This window comes from Diospyros lotus, chromosome 1 (assembly GCF_014633365.1).
Source record: "Diospyros lotus cultivar Yz01 chromosome 1, ASM1463336v1, whole genome shotgun sequence".
In the NCBI taxonomy this organism is placed as follows: Eukaryota; Viridiplantae; Streptophyta; class Magnoliopsida; order Ericales; family Ebenaceae; genus Diospyros; species Diospyros lotus.
Window position 1 is genome coordinate 43642968 of NC_068338.1, and position 15882 is coordinate 43658849.

The 15882-nt window shown below is 34.5% G+C and overlaps 3 protein-coding genes across 3 annotated transcripts; all 3 read left to right on the plus strand.

The window, feature by feature from the left end:
- Nucleotides 1-2834: 2834 nt before the first annotated feature.
- Nucleotides 2835-3959, plus strand: LOC127811848 (universal stress protein PHOS32-like). Its single transcript, XM_052352037.1, has 4 exons — nt 2835-3124; nt 3237-3352; nt 3444-3562; nt 3686-3959. Exons 1-4 carry the CDS (start codon nt 2953-2955, stop codon nt 3780-3782), a joined length of 504 nt encoding a protein of 167 aa, XP_052207997.1. The 5' UTR covers nt 2835-2952; the 3' UTR covers nt 3783-3959.
- A 1942-nt stretch (nt 3960-5901) lies between these two features.
- LOC127795294 (ribosomal RNA small subunit methyltransferase) lies at nt 5902-8844 on the plus strand. Its single transcript, XM_052326894.1, has 2 exons — nt 5902-6333; nt 7791-8844. Exons 1-2 carry the CDS (start codon nt 6016-6018, stop codon nt 8541-8543), a joined length of 1071 nt encoding a protein of 356 aa, XP_052182854.1. The 5' UTR covers nt 5902-6015; the 3' UTR covers nt 8544-8844.
- Nucleotides 8845-9710: 866 nt separating this feature from the next.
- On the plus strand, nt 9711-13816 carry LOC127786837 (histidine kinase CKI1-like). Its single transcript, XM_052314529.1, has 6 exons — nt 9711-9914; nt 10114-10749; nt 10851-11226; nt 11483-12057; nt 12191-13330; nt 13422-13816. The coding sequence occupies exons 1-6, from the start codon at nt 9729-9731 to the stop codon at nt 13650-13652; spliced, it is 3144 nt and encodes a 1047-aa protein (XP_052170489.1). The 5' UTR covers nt 9711-9728; the 3' UTR covers nt 13653-13816.
- The last annotated feature ends 2066 nt before the right edge of the window (nt 13817-15882 follow it).

Consider the following 15882-nt stretch of genomic DNA (forward strand, 5'->3'; position numbering starts at 1 on the left):
AAATGGGCCGGATCTAGGCCCTGATTTGGGCCCCTTCTGGGTCGGATATAAGTTTTCATCTTGGGTTTTGGACTAGATTTCAGGTAGGCCCCGATCCTTTAGGTATTTATATATGATATGATGGCATTAATTAATTATTTTTTGTATTTCTTTCTTTGTTTTTTTGTTAAATATCATTGATGTAGAAACTAGAAATAAATAACAAAACAGGAGCAAAAAAAAAAAGAAAGAACAAGGCTAAGAAAATATTATTAAAAATAATTTTAATCGTATTTTCTTGTATTAGCTTTAATTCTATTAAAATATGAAAAAGAAAACTCTTTTAAATTGTCCCCCGCAAGAAAATTTCAATGTTTGTTTTTTAGACGGAACAAAATTTAACGTTGACTCATCTAAGTTTTTTATATTCTCAATTTGTGGTATTTATTTATTTTTATAAATACAACAAATCCACGTGTTAAAAAAAAAAATTTAACTGTTGCAGGATCCGAATTGCATTATTCTTTTATCCATATCAGCATATAGATTAATATTCTTCCATGGGTTCATCATCACAAAGTAAGAATTTTTTTTGGGCCCAAAGTGACAATTATGTCGGATAGATTTTGATATTATAGGATTCTTTTAGGTTAAGGATAATATTAGTTTTTACAAAAATAATAAGAATTATATAATAGAAATAATTAAGATTACGTTTTCTTTGATTTTCAATTTTTAATTTTGAGTTTTGAATTCATTTTCAAATTTTTATTTTGATAATCTACTTTTAGGAAATTGAAAATGCTTTCTCTTTGTTATTTTAAAAACCTATTTTTCAAAACAGAAAATTAGAAAATACGTTCTCTTTGAAATTTTAAAAATAATTTTTTAATATTATTTTATTCAATAAATTTGATTATTCAGTAAATTAGAAATATTTAATGTTAATATATGATTAAAAAAATATATACATTTTAAAATTAATAAATTTTGTAATATTTTTTCTATTATAATAATAAAATATGAATAAATAAATAAATATGTTTTGAGTTTAAAGTTTATTTTGAATGAAAACACTCAAAACAACTTTTTGTTGTTTTGAGTTTTCTTTATAATTTTTTTTTATTTTAAAAATGTATTTTTAAAATTGAAAACTAAAAATGATTTGAAAATAATAAAGAGAATGCAGCCTAAATTATTTATACACTTTTTAAATTTTGGTTACGTGACTTATTGAATTTTCAAATAAGTCTCATTAATTTTTAAATATTTCAAAAATTAGCCACGTCACATTTTTTGTTACTATTTTTTAACTATGAATTTAAGGCTAAACTCAAATTTATGATTGTATGAGATTATTTTCATTGAGATAAAGTTGATATTATTATTAGAATTAAAATATTATTAAACGATGTTAATAAAATATTTATAATAATAAATAATATGACTTTAAATCTAAAAATATAATAATTTATTTAACATTTTGTAAACTACTCTGCTCAAATTGACCATAAATTTGAAAATATAATGAATTATTAAATTATTTTTAAAATATAATAACTAAATTAATTTTAAAACAAAAATATAATAACTTATTTCCCACTTTTATCTTCCATATTTCCCACCTTACCCCTATCCGACATTAGAATTAACTTCTAGAATCTAGATGATTTCCTTTCTTTCTCTTGTAACTTAAACAAGTTTATCCGTATGATTAAAAGATACCACTAGGGCACTTCATAATATTCCCATATCGGCGAGCCTGGATGACGGGATGACTTATACAAACACCACCAAGTACAAGTGTTGTGTGATTATTAGTATATCATTAAGAATAATGTTATTGGTACATATTTGTGTACATCTTAGGCTATACAAACGTGTATCAATGACAAAAATATCTCTCATGAGGCATAGAGGCGCGTGAGACACATGGAGAGACGTAGGATATTTTGGTCATAATACCCCTTGTGTAGTCTAAAATGTACAAAAATAGTGTATATGTAGCATAATTCTATCATTAAAGTCGTATGGGACTCCGGATTCCTTCCCAGCTCCCAACTTATGAAGAATTCATAATTAATTCAAAATTATGTACAATCATTTTTTATTTTTTTTAAAATTAATTATTTAAACAAACTAATTATACTCTATAATTACACAAATAAATTAATTACACTTTATATCTATATTTGTTTTTTCGAAAAAATGTACTTAAACTAGAAATGTGATAAAATTAAAATTGTTTAGGTTAAAATTTAAATAAAATGACAGATTTACAAAATTAGTTAGCAAGGTCAAAACTGATAAAGTGATTATAGAGTGCAATTAATTTGTTTGAGTAGTTAAAATTATTATTTTTTAGAAAAATAATTAAAATTATTTTTTTAAAATATAGTTAATTTTTGTAATTTTTACATAATTTAATGATAAAATCATTCCCAAAGGGGGCATTTAATTATATAATATAATAAATGTGCATGCAAATAAATAATGTAATATTTTTTTGGGTGGTTGTTCTTGAGCTATTACCCTTTTTTATCAAGAAAGATAAATTATAAATTGAGCTTTTAACTCTTGTGTGTCACGATTAAATTTGTAATTTATCAAATTGATATTTAGATATTATTTATTAAATTGCTCGACTTATACTTGGCTAATAATGTAATATTTCTTTATTTCTTAATAAATTATATGAAGACATCATTTTAAAAGAGTATATCTAATATTTTAATGTGGGCAGAGTTGAGTTGTGGCTGCAAACTGCAAAGCGGCCCACCGTCTCCAAAACCAAGAGCCCCCCAATCCAAGAAACCGCCAACAGATTTCAACTTCATCGTGTGGATATTCTTACGGGGCAGCACTCTCTCTATATATACACGCCACGGCAGCCTGAGTGATCAAGCAATAGTAAAAAGTCTGTTTTATCAAGCATTCCAAGCCGTCTGATCGATCGTATATTATATATGTATAATGGCCGACGGAGGGGATAAGGAACGGAGGATCCTGGTGGCCGTCGACGAAGGCGAGGAGAGCATGCACGCTCTCTCGTGGTGCCTCAACAACGTGGCGAATTCGGCAGATACTATCGTCCTGCTCTACGCGAGGGAGCCTCGGTCGGTTTACTCGGCCCTGGACGGAACAGGTAACTAATTAAGATAGAAGATCGATCGGCGATGGTGCGATGAAATTGCGATCGAATTTGATCCGAGCGATTTTTCGGTGGCGTTTTTAGTGATTTTGTTTTGTTCTCTCAGGATACCTGTTTTCGTCGGAGATAGTGGCGGCAATGGAGAGGTTCGTCAACGAGGTGGCGGATTGCGTGATGGAGAAGGCCAAGAGGCTCTGCCGGGAGGCCGCTCCCCGTCACGCGGTACGTCTCGCTATTTCAGTGGTTGTGGAGGTTAAATCTGTCATTTTAGTTATCTTGGGAGGTTCTTATCAGGTACTTGGTGGTGTTGCAGGTTAAGGTGGAGACTAGAGTGGAGACCGGAGATCCAAGGGACGTGATCTGCCAAGCGGTGGAGAAGCTGGGAATTGACATGGTGGTGATGGGAAGCCACGGATACGGCCTCATCAAGAGGTGGGTCCACCCTTGCTTGGAAAAACCCGATCACATAATAGCATTTTAATTAAAAGATTGATTAATAAAAATCTTATGATTTTATTAAAATTAATATTTTTCATTATTTATTTTTATTTTTAGGGCATTTCTTGGAAGCGTGAGCAACCACTGTGCACAGAATGTCAAGTGCCCGGTTTTGATAGTGAAGAGGCCGAAATCAACATCTAAGACCAAATAATCTTTGCTAATTCTACTGTACTCTACTCTTTTTTTTTTTTTGTATGTATGTATGGTTTATGGTTGTCATGTCATGCTTTGTTGTTTAAATTCTCAAGATGTTTTTTTTTTTTTTGTGTGTGTGCTTGTAATGCCGTCTCATACTTGAAACTTTTCCTTTTATGTATTTGGCTATTTTCTTTTTATAATTTATATCGATACTAATCACGTATAATTATTTATTAGTAATATAAGGTGAGAAATAAATATAAATTGGGTAGAGTAGAAGAAATTATTTATCACATAAAATATTATTCTTTTCAATTTAATAGATGATTTCTTCAAATTTGGATAATTAAGCAACGAAGTGAGGACTTGGGAAAGACATATGCAATGCGCAATTTTACTTTTACTTTTGAAAATGATATTAAATATGTAAAAGTAAAATATAATTACATTGCTCTTTGTTTGAATTTATTTCCATTTTTCAACATCCATAGATACTCATCCGCCATTTATTTTAGATTATCCTCATGCCGGTCAAGAGAAGTTAATCAGTTTATTAATTGATGTGGTTAAAAAATGATTACGTCAAATTATTCTCTATTTAAATTGACATAAATCACAATATATAATGTTTATACATTGAGGTATGGTTTTGTTTTGTTTTGAAAATGAAATTTGTGGATAAAGAGAATATTTTTTATTCATGAGTCACAATTCTTCTTTTAACTTGTATTTAATGTAAGATTTTTTTATTCTCAATACAAACCCTTAATAAAGGTGAACAAATTGTATGTAGTTTATCACCCCACATTTGTATATTAATCATGATTTTTAGTGAAAAAGTGTCTTTATAAAAAAAATTGCTTATTACTTATAAATCAACTCTTCTTGACTTGTTAATTTTTATATAAAAGTCTTATTTCAATTATTATAGAGATAGTGGTAAAAATGGGTGACTTTTTCTCCCCCTTGCCTAATTTTTTATACAGGGGCGTGTTACGTAAAATGAAATAACAATAAGAAAAATTTTATTTGTAACTAAGTGTTTTGCTCCTTACAGTCATCTTTTATAATTTTATAAATATTTTTAAAAAATATCCTTATACACTACTATCTTTCTTGCATCGCTTGTCATCAGCTATCATCATCCATCATTGCCAGCAACCCAAACTCCCACTGATAGTTTTCAGTAGCTCTCTACCTCCTATCCATCATCTCGCCCTCTCTCTCTTGTTAGAGTCGCTCCCACTGAACCTATTTCTCTCCCCCTTTATCTTTCTTTCTTATCGACAGTTCCTCGCGAATGTCATTATTTTACCTGAATCTCTAGGGTTTAGGTGCGTTCAGATGCCCCAGACGTTCGGATTCGGGGGTGCTTCCAAAGCCTTTGTACTTTGGGATTTGGGTGCGATGATGCTGGCCATGAGAAATGTCGACAAATGGGAAAAAGAAAGAAAGGGAAATGAGTTCTGGTGGGAGTGACACCGATATGAGAGAGGGAAAGGGAGAAAGACAGAAAGAGAGAAAAAAATGAGTGCGATAATGAGTGAGAGGTGGAAGTTGATGGCGATCGTGTTTGTCACAACTGGCGAGAACACTGTCGCCAATGGAAGCTTGGGCCACCGACGATGATTGGTGGCTACAAGTAAAGTACGATGGTGGATGACTACAAATAAGGGTGAAAATAATTTTATATAAAAATGTGAGTGTATAGAGTACAAAAGTTAGTTGCATATAGAATTTTTAAAATAATAAATTATAATTTATAACTAAAATTAAATAAAAAATTAAATATCTCAATTAATAAATTTAAAATTGAATTTACAATTTAAAATAATAGAGTTAAATTTTTAATAATTTATTTTTTAATTGAGGATAAATTATAAAATGCTAAATTTTAGTTTTATTTTAATTTTGTAATAAATTTTTAATTTTAAAAATTTGTAAGTGTGTGAATATTAGCATATTTAAATTGTCTTTAAAAAAATAAAATTACTTTACTTGCTTTAGTAATAATCTAATAGATAGTGATATTAACGCCGACCGGATTATTATTTTTAATAATAAGGAGAATTTAATTTGCTTGACTGTAGCAGCTGCCAGCTGAGTTTTTAGAAATAAAGTCAAGAAGCCCAGTTATGAAGAAGCCCAGTAAACGATAAAATACAATTCAATTCGAAGCGAAAGAGATCCGCTCAGTGAAAACCCTAGTTCGCGCCGGTGTTTGTTGCCATCGTTCGTGGTCGGAGATGGCGGGAGGGAAGATGAAGAAGGAGAAGCCGCCGCAGCGCGGCGGAGCGGCGAACCCCCACTACCAGGGAGGGATTCAGTTCCACAAGTCTAAGGGGCAGCACATACTCAAGAATCCTCTTCTGATCAACACAATCATTCAGAAATCCGGAATCAAGAGCACCGATGTGGTGCTCGAGATTGGTCCCGGTACCGGAAACCTCACCAAGAAGCTCCTCGAAGCCGGCAAGTCCGTCGTGGCCGTGGAGCTTGATCCTCGTATGGTCCTCGAGTTGGAGCGGCGCTTCCAGGGCACGCCCTTCTCCAACCGCCTCAAGGTCTCTTTTTGTTTCCTATCCTTCAGAACTTTTTTTTTTTTTCTTTCTGCGTTTTCGTTTTACAGTCAGTCAGCCAGATTGGTAAGCTTTTTCTGGGAACTGAATTTGTTTGAGAACACACAGTTTCAGGAGTCCCTGTAAATCTGAGAAGGAAACAATTGTTTGCTGTTTCTGTTTGGAACCAGTGAAAACGAACTGGTTGAGAAAATAAGTTTTGGGGAGGCTTGTTCTTAGAATCAAGTCCGTTGTGGAAACATAAAAAATAATATTTGCTGGTTGTGAAGAATGTCGCATGGTAATATAAGTTAAGAAGGGAAAGTGGGAAACTATGCAAAACTTTCATCTTCCTGAATTTTTATTCACAAAACTTGAACAGTATTGCATGGGGGAGAGAGTCTGATGAATTTTTCCGTCAAAACACAGTAGGTGTTTGGCTTGAAAGGAAAGGGTCTAGAATTGGGAACTACGTTGTTTCAAAGTTTTCAGTTCTTTTGATTCTGCGAAGGAAACTAATGCTGACTATGTGTTATGTTCTCTCTCTCTCTACATATGTATGTATGTATGTATAATATATTTATTTATATGTATTTTGGATTGTCTCATGGATGTTTGCCTTCCAGTTTCCACATTCAAATCTGTTCAAATGTTTAATATCGTTGAGTATGTTCTCGGATTAACACAATGGTATGAATTTTCAGTTTGCAGCATGTATGTGGAGCATGTTGTATATTTTGTGTTGCATTGTGTAAGCTTTTATTGGAAGAAGAAGGATTAATAGAAGATTTTCATTCTTATCTTCTGGAGTGTATACAGCAGATAATTTATATACAAACTATCCTCCTATACATAAGCTATTTTGAAATCAAAAACAATATCACGATGTAACTGTTGGCTTTGAATATCAGTTGCAATCTCCTTTGTTTTGACCGAGTAATCTTGGTTCCGTGAATGTAGTTGTGGCGTTAGGATTAGGTTGAACTGTATCTCTAATACATTGTCATCGATGCCTTAGTTTGTTAGCCCCTTGAAATCCTGTTAAGAGTTAGAGAGTCGTATTGGCAGTTGCTATTGATTCTAGCCAGTGGCGGAGTCAGGACCTCGGGTATGGGAGGCAGAAGTCTCAAATCTATGTACTAAATTTTTTTGACATAATTGCCTCCCATCTTTTTTTATTTCAGGGGGCAAATGCTAGAGGGCATAATAATTTATACGTACAATGTTAAGGGTCCAAGGGCAATTTTAGAAGTTGAGAGGGGGGCAATTGCCCACCCTCACATACATGTAGCTTTACCCCTGATTCTAACTTTTCCCTGTAGACTTCTTCGAGCATTACATTTGTTGTTGCATCCTCTCATTTTGTTGTACTTGCTTTTATAAACTTCAATGTGGTGGACTATTGTGACTGGTAGATAATTTGGAATGAAATTTGATTGTTTCTGGTAACAACAATGTTGCAGGTTATCCAGGGAGATGTGCTCAAGTGTGACCTGCCATACTTCGACATCTGTGTGGCAAACATCCCTTACCAGATTTCCTCTCCTCTCACCTTTAAGTTGTTGTCTCATAGACCATTATTCAGGTGTGCGGTGATAATGTTCCAGAGGGAGTTTGCTATGAGACTCGTTGCTCAGGCTGGTGACACCCTATATTGTCGTCTTTCTGTGAACACCCAACTTCTTTCCCGTGTTTCCCATTTGTTGAAAGTTGGAAGAAATAACTTTCGTCCTCCCCCAAAAGTTGATTCGTCTGTGGTGAGAATTGAGCCGAGAAGACCACAGCCCTCTGTGAACTTTAAAGAATGGGATGGTTTGGTTCGGATTTGCTTCAACAGAAAGAATAAGACCCTAGGTTCAATATTTCGACAAAAAACCGTGCTGTCATTACTGGAGAAGAACTATAAAACCTTGCAAGCATTACAACTGTCGCAGAACGGTTCATCAGAGGATACGGAGATGGCAATGGATGCATCGGCTCTGGGAGATACTGGCGAGGATCCGAGCATGGAGATCGATGATGGAAGAGATGATGATGAGATGGAGATGGAGGTGGAGGTGGAAGATGGGGACACAAGAGGGTCTGATTTTAAAGAGAAGGTTTTGTCTGTTCTGAAGCAAGGAGGTTTTGAAGAGAAGAGGTCCTCTAAGCTGGCTCAAGCAGATTTCATGCACCTACTATCTCTGTTTAACAAGGCTGGAATACATTTCTCTTGATTGATTTCGACAATTTTTGTTCTAGAATGAGAAAGAAGGAAGCTTTGGTTACTAGCATCAGTTATTGATGCTCAGTGAAAAAAGAAAAAAGAGAAAAAGAAAAATCGAGGTTGAGGCTTTTCTTTTCTTTTCTTCTCGGCTTGGTTGAGATAATAATTTTTGTGTTAGAGGCACTGCACTTGGGTTATTTTGGTGTTAATTTGTAATTTTATTTATTCTGGTGAAGAAAAATACCATTGTTATTACTATTGGATAGAGAGAACCCATTTGAATAACATTGATTTAACACATTTTTATTGAATGCGTATGCCGTTTGATGACCTCAAAAGATGGAAGAATTTGCAATGTAAGTAATTCAAGTGACATAATTTAAAGTCTTTTTTTTTTTTTTTAATCTAAACGTAATTTTAAATTTTTAATAATTGAAATATTAGTTTCAATTATTTATAAATTCTATTTTTGTTAAACTTTGCGTATGGCCAGGGTGGTTGTGAGATCGCCTAATAATTAGGAAACTAAAAACAACTTTCTATAAAAAAAAAAGAAAAGAAAAGAAAAGGAAAGAAAATTATAGCAATGAACTCAGTTGATTCTGTAAAGTGGATAGATTCTCATTCTGGTTAGCGAAGATCATTTCAAGAGATTCTGTCCCTCATCTTCTCAAACTAACTTCATAGTTTCTTTCTCGAACAAAATAAAGGAAAAAGAAGAGCACTCTCCTCATCACCTCAGCTCACGCACAAGCAAAATCTCATGAAGTTCTCACGCTGCCATTGTTGCACTTGGAACAGCTCTCCTGTTCAAAAACTGTGTAAGCGATCCACTCTTTCGCGTGATTCATTCGTTTTGCACTGATTTGGTTTATATACATAATAGTTTTATGTACATTTATATACAAACAAGAGAGTAGTGTAAATTTTCGTTTCATGGCTTGATTTGGATGAATAAGGAAGAATGCAGGATCAAGAATCATGCTCCTCCTCTTTCTGCGTGCAGTTTGCGGAGATCAGAACACGAGGTTTCGCCGTAAGAAGCTCATTATCGGTTTCGTCCTCCTCCTCGTAATCGTCTCTTAACTTTCTCCGCTTTTCCCTTGTGATTTGTTTCTTATGATACGTGCGTAGTAAGCGAGCAGAGATTGCTTCGCAGGGCATTTCAACTGTCTTGATCATCAAAGTATGTTTGATGACAAAACAAAATGAGCACTGGCTGACTTGGAAATCCAACGATCTCCGAAACAAGTACTTTAAAGAAATTGAGAACACTGCAAAGCTGCTACCACCACTGAATTCGTCGGTTCTAAACTTGGCAAGAGCCCTGGGTTCATCACTCAATGGAACAGACCTTTCATTTCAAGCCATTCAAACTGAGGCGAGTAGTTAATGATCTGTTCAACTCTATTCCATAGATACGAACTGATGATGATCCGACTAATAAAGATTTTTTTTTATATTTTCTGAGGTTGCACCAATCCTGTTTGTAGCACTTTCAACGATTCATCTGTTCAACTCTATCCCATACATACGATCTGATGATGATCGAACTAAGAAAGATTTTTACATTTTCTCAGGTTGCACCAATTCTGTTTGTAGCACTTTCAACGATCCCGCATCTATCGCAGGTTACTTTTATGGGATTGGATGGGCTGTCGTATTCCTTCTACAACGACAATGATCAAACGCTTGCAGTGTTTTCCAATTCTTCGCGTTCATCATTATGGTTCACTCAGCCAGTGAATCGTGACACAGGGCAACTATATGGAGAAGCGGTTGGAACAAGATCTCTGTTGACAGTGAACACGAGCATGGTCCAGAAAGCCTTGAATATAGGATCTGCGAGCGCTTATTCGTCTCTAGGGCTGGGGTGGAACAAAGCTCAAGACCTTCACTTTTTCAACACTGCGCCCATGGATGGCAGGGGGGTGATCTCCATTAGTTTTCCAGCCAAAATGGTCACTGAAAGGTTCGAGAGTATTGATTTTTATGGAGGGGATTTCCATTTAGCTACAAGTAACAGCCAAGTTCTTGTTCAAACCAAGCTACCAGGCACTGATATAGTGGTATACAATGGCAGCGTCTTGGTTTATGCCGATGAACTAAATTCATTCAATATCAGTGAAGGCAAAGCTGCCCCCATTTTGGGGAAAATCAGAGGAACAGAGCGCACGTTCTATTGTTCAAACATTGAAATTGCAGGAGTTCCATTGGTAGGTCTTAATTTTTGTCAATCCTACATCACAGCATACAATGGTTTTATGTGATTTCAACACATCGTACAATCCTCACCTCTTTCTTGTTGTCTTTCCAGGTATATGTACTGTCTTTCCCCACAAAAGGATTGGAAACCGAGGTTCACAGCAAGAGCAAGCTAGCACTCAGCTTTCTCGTAGTTGTTTTGGTTATAGTAGTCATCTCTCTCTGCATTTTCATCGTTTTAATCTTTAGATCTGCAAGAAGAGAAATGTTCTTATGCACAGCGCTCGTGAAACAAATGGACGCAACTCAACAAGCAGAGAGAAAGAGCATGAACAAGAGCCTTGCCTTCGCTAGTGCAAGCCACGATGTGCGAGCCTCTTTGTGCGCCATATCTGGTTTGGTCGAGTTCTGTCTTGACGAGGCCACTCCTCATTCTGAGCTTTCATCTAACTTGAAGCAGATGAATACTTGCGTAATGGACCTTCACGGTTAGTGTTCTTGATCTTGGTTGTTATCATGTGAGTCTAATTCATATCAAACCAATGCATTCTTGATATGAATGTCGTTATAATTTAGGCATAGGTAAGGCCACACCGGATATTCAAAGTTTCTAGCGTTTATCTTTGAAATTGAAGTAAAACAGAGCCTTCTTGCAATAATGTGATCATTTTAATAGGTCGCTGTAGATGAGTATGAGATGAGATGTAAATCACTCACAGTATTTGCTCGATCGAACTGTCGTAGGGATATTGAGTTGTGTTCTCGACAGAAGCAAAATCGAAGCTGGTAAAATGCAACTCCAAGAAGAAGATTTCAACTTGGCAGACCTTCTTGAGCACGTTGCTGATATGTACTATGTTGTGGGCATCAAGAAAGGCGTAGATGTTGTATTTGATCATTGTGACGGCTCAATCTTTAAACATTCCCAAGTTAAAGGAGACAGGGGGAAAATCAAGCAGATCTTGTGCAACTTAATCAGCAATGCTGTTAAGTTTACATCAGACGGCCATGTCTCAATTCGTGCTGTTGTGAAGAAAAAGAGCAAGGAAAATGAAATAATTGCTTCTAACCGCACTGGTTTCCTGAGCCGTTTGTCAAGGCTGTTTTTCAAGAACCATGGAAGTTTCACTGAATTGGATAGCCTTCAAACTGTCCAGCAGAATCCCAACTGTATGGAGTTTGAAATCGAGGTGGATGATACAGGGAAGGGAATCCCCAAAGACAAGCAAGACTCAGTTTTTGAAAACTTTGTTCAGGTTAAAGACGCAGATCCTGAACAGGAAGGCTGTGGTTTGGGACTCGGCATCGTTCAATCTCTAGTAAGTTATGCATGCTTACTTTCCTCCTCCACAGTCCAATTTCTTTAGTTTGTGAAACTAAAAATAAAAAGGTCTAAATGCTATTAAGAATTTGCAGCATTGAACTCTGACAGACTTCAAAGTATATATGCAGGTTCGTCTAATGGGCGGAGAGATCAAAATTGTTGACAAAGAGCCTGGGGAACGAGGGACACGCTTCAGGTTCAATATTTTTCTTGCTACGAGCCAGCCTTTTCCGGCTGACATTGAAGAACCAGGAGACCATATCAGCATCAACATTGATAGCCCTCCAGCTGATTCTCATCAAAACTTTCCCCTGATTCGTTGTCCCCAATCAGATCGTTCCCATGTTGTACTCGTAATTGCAGGAGATGAACGAAGAAGAATCTCAAGGAGGTTCATCGAGAGCTATCACATAAAGGTGTCAACATGCAAGAGGGGGAAAGATCTTTCTTACATTCTGAACAAGCTAAAGTACAAGTTGGACAGTTCTCAGAGCAGTCCGGAGAAAAATCAGTCGCGAGTGATTGATAACACGACCGCATCTGGCTCCAATTCAGGAGCCAACTGTAGCTCTTCAGGGACCAAGCTTGATGGACTTGACCACAGTGCAGTACTTAACTACAGAAAGTGCAGTTCCAGAGGTTCATCAAACTTGGTACTAATTATACTCGATGCTGCTTCTGAATCTTTCTTGGAACTATGTTCGATTGTGGAAAATTTCAAGAAATGCATGGTGGACTCCCTGTGCAAGGTAGTCCTGTTAGAGAATCCGGTCACACGTACGAAAGCCCGCAAAGAAGCCAAGTCCGTTCTTCAATTTGATTACTTTGTATCGAAACCATTTCATGGATCATATTTGAAACAAGTCCTGGGACTACTACCTGAATTTGGAAGCTGGAACCAATGCAATTCCCCCATCATAACAAGCGAAACAATTCAAGACGTGGAATCAAGTGTTCCGCCTAATGCTACCACCGACTCTGCAGCCAGCTCCGGGGCTCAGCAGGCTGTAATACATGAGTATGAGCATGATCATGATCATCTAAGACGCGGCAACAAACCCTTGAATGGAAAAAATGTTTTGATTGTTGAAGACCAACAGATATTACGAAAGTTGGCCACTGTTTTTCTTAGTAAGCTTGGAGCGATTGTTGAGACTTGCTGCGATGGGAAAGAGGCTTTTGATCGAGTCTGCAAAGTTCTAGGCGATCAAATGAGGGATGGACATCCTCAAACTCTCCCCTATGACTATATCTTCATGGACTGTGAGGTATTTCAACAAACACAATTTTAATTGTCTTCATAGCCTTTTATATAGGCTAATTTTGTAAACGAATTCTCTAAGCATCCTTGTTGAACAGATGCCAGTAATGGATGGATTCGAGGCAACAAAGCTGATAAGGAAAGAGGAGAGGAACTATGGCATCCGAATTCCAATCATAGCGCTCACGTGCCATGAAATGCCTGAAGAAACAATCAAGATTCATCATGCCGGAATGAACTCTCAGATCAGAAAACCACTGCATATGGCTAAGGTTATGGCTGCTATTCGATCAATTGAGATGAATGAACAGAAGTTTATTATCCATTAATTGTTGAAATCTGCACATGGCTACCATTATTATCCATTAACCATTACTCGTGTGATTATTGTTATTGAGCAAAGTAGTTCGTTTTTTTTTTTTTTTTTCCTTTTTGGCCATATATAGAAGTTGCAAAACCTATCTGATAACGTGGCGTATGTTTACGAACCTAGTTCCACTGCTTGACCTGTAGATAACTGCAGCTACAAGGATTTGAACTTTGTTGCTAGTTTTCATTACTGATTGATAGAATAGGATGGATTGCGCCTTATTGTTTAAGGTATTGGGTTCAATTTTTTTTTTTTTTTTCAAGTAGTGTAGTCGTTTATTCATTTATGTGTTCCATGAGTTCAAGGATGGAGCAGGTGATAACATTATTGAACATAGTTCTTTTTTAAATGTTCTAGATGATTAATGTGCTAATTTCACTAGATTAAAACTAACATAATATATCTAGTTAAAAAAAAAAAATTATAATGTGTCTGTTGTCCTTTGAATTTTCTATTTTGATTAAAAATGTTAGATTATAAACTTTTTATTTGGTTTATAATCCAAATAATCTTTTGGGCCTTGTTATAAATAATTGTTAGGCTTATTATGTTTGAGTTTTAAAAGATTAAATATAAGACGATTACCTGTGAAGCGACATAAGCGGCCGCCCAAGGCTCTAAAATTTCAAAAATGTGTAATTTTTACACACACACACACATATATATATATATATTATTTTTAATAATAAATATTTTATTTAAAAAATTAAATTCAAAATACAATCTAACCTTTTGTCTTTCCCATCCTCTTTCCAATTTTTTTTTACTATTGTCTATTCCCATTAAACTCACTTTTCCCATCTCAATTTTTCTCACTTCTTTTCTCTCGCTTTTAGTATTTATGTTTTTTAACTTAAATCATTGCATATTTCTGGATCCAAGCAGGTAAAAGACTATTATTATCTATTGAATATTATTTATTAGATAAATTTGATTATAGAGATTTAACCAACAATTTTACATCTCAAAAGACAAGAAAAATTAATTTTATATAAAACTGAATATAGTTCAATATATATTTGTGAAATAAAAATTTGTTCATTATTGGGAAACTTTATCTTTTTAATGTTATTAATTTAATGCTTTGTTATTTCCTTTTATAGAAAAATTAGGAATGTATAATTTTTTACTCAACTTTTATCAACTTTCTAAGAGCTTTAAGAAAAATTAGTTTTATTTTTTTTTATTTATTGTAATAGATTGTTTAGTTTCTTTCGATTTTTGAGACATTATATTTTAGTTGACACTATTGTTAAAAGATTATCATATTTTATAGTTAATTGAACTTCATTTTTTTTTAATTTAATGAAATAATAAAATTTTTTGATAAAAAAATATATTATTTATTTTTTTATAAAACAAATACTTTTAAAAAGGACTCAACAAAATTTTTATAAAAAAAATACTTTAAAAAAGGACTCAACAAAATTTTTCACCTAAAAATCTTAAATTGGTTAAGTCGGCTCTATTTAGAATAAGTTATTGTGATGTGACATTTTAATCTAACAAGTCTGAAGTGGAATTCCCTTCCATCAATCTATTCTTTCCTCTCTCGATGATCTTTGCCTTGGTTATATAATTATCTTTTTTTTACTACATTATTATTAGAGAATTAATATTAGTTTGAGAATATTTATATGAGTAATGTTAATATTAATTTATGAGTTTTTATATGAATTAATATTAATATTTTCTTAAAAAATTTTAAATCACATAAAATTTAGCTTTTCTTACCCTATAAAATCAAGGGATGAAAGGTTTGAAATGATTGTTGTTATTGTATTTATAAAAAAAAAAATCGATTGTGTTCAACTCAATTATCAACAATTGAAATTGTTATGTTAGCCATTTTAGATAACATAACATTTTCTCGATGTAAGAAATATTAGAGAGAGAGAAAGTGTGTGAGTCCCACCCCCTTTTCCATGAGAAAAAAAACATTTTTGTATCAACAATGACAAAAAACATGCCATAATTGTTCTAGAATAATCACCTTTACCAATTGCCACCTAGTCTACGTCAAGCACGCCTAGGATCGTAAGCCAATAGCCCCACAGGCATAGTATAAATGGTTCACAGGGTAAAAAATTATATTCAATGATGCAGATTTGAGTCATGGCAATCGCAGTGTGGGAATTTCATCCTCTTATGGGGATGGTTCCTTGTGGGCACTATACACTGTGCCTCCT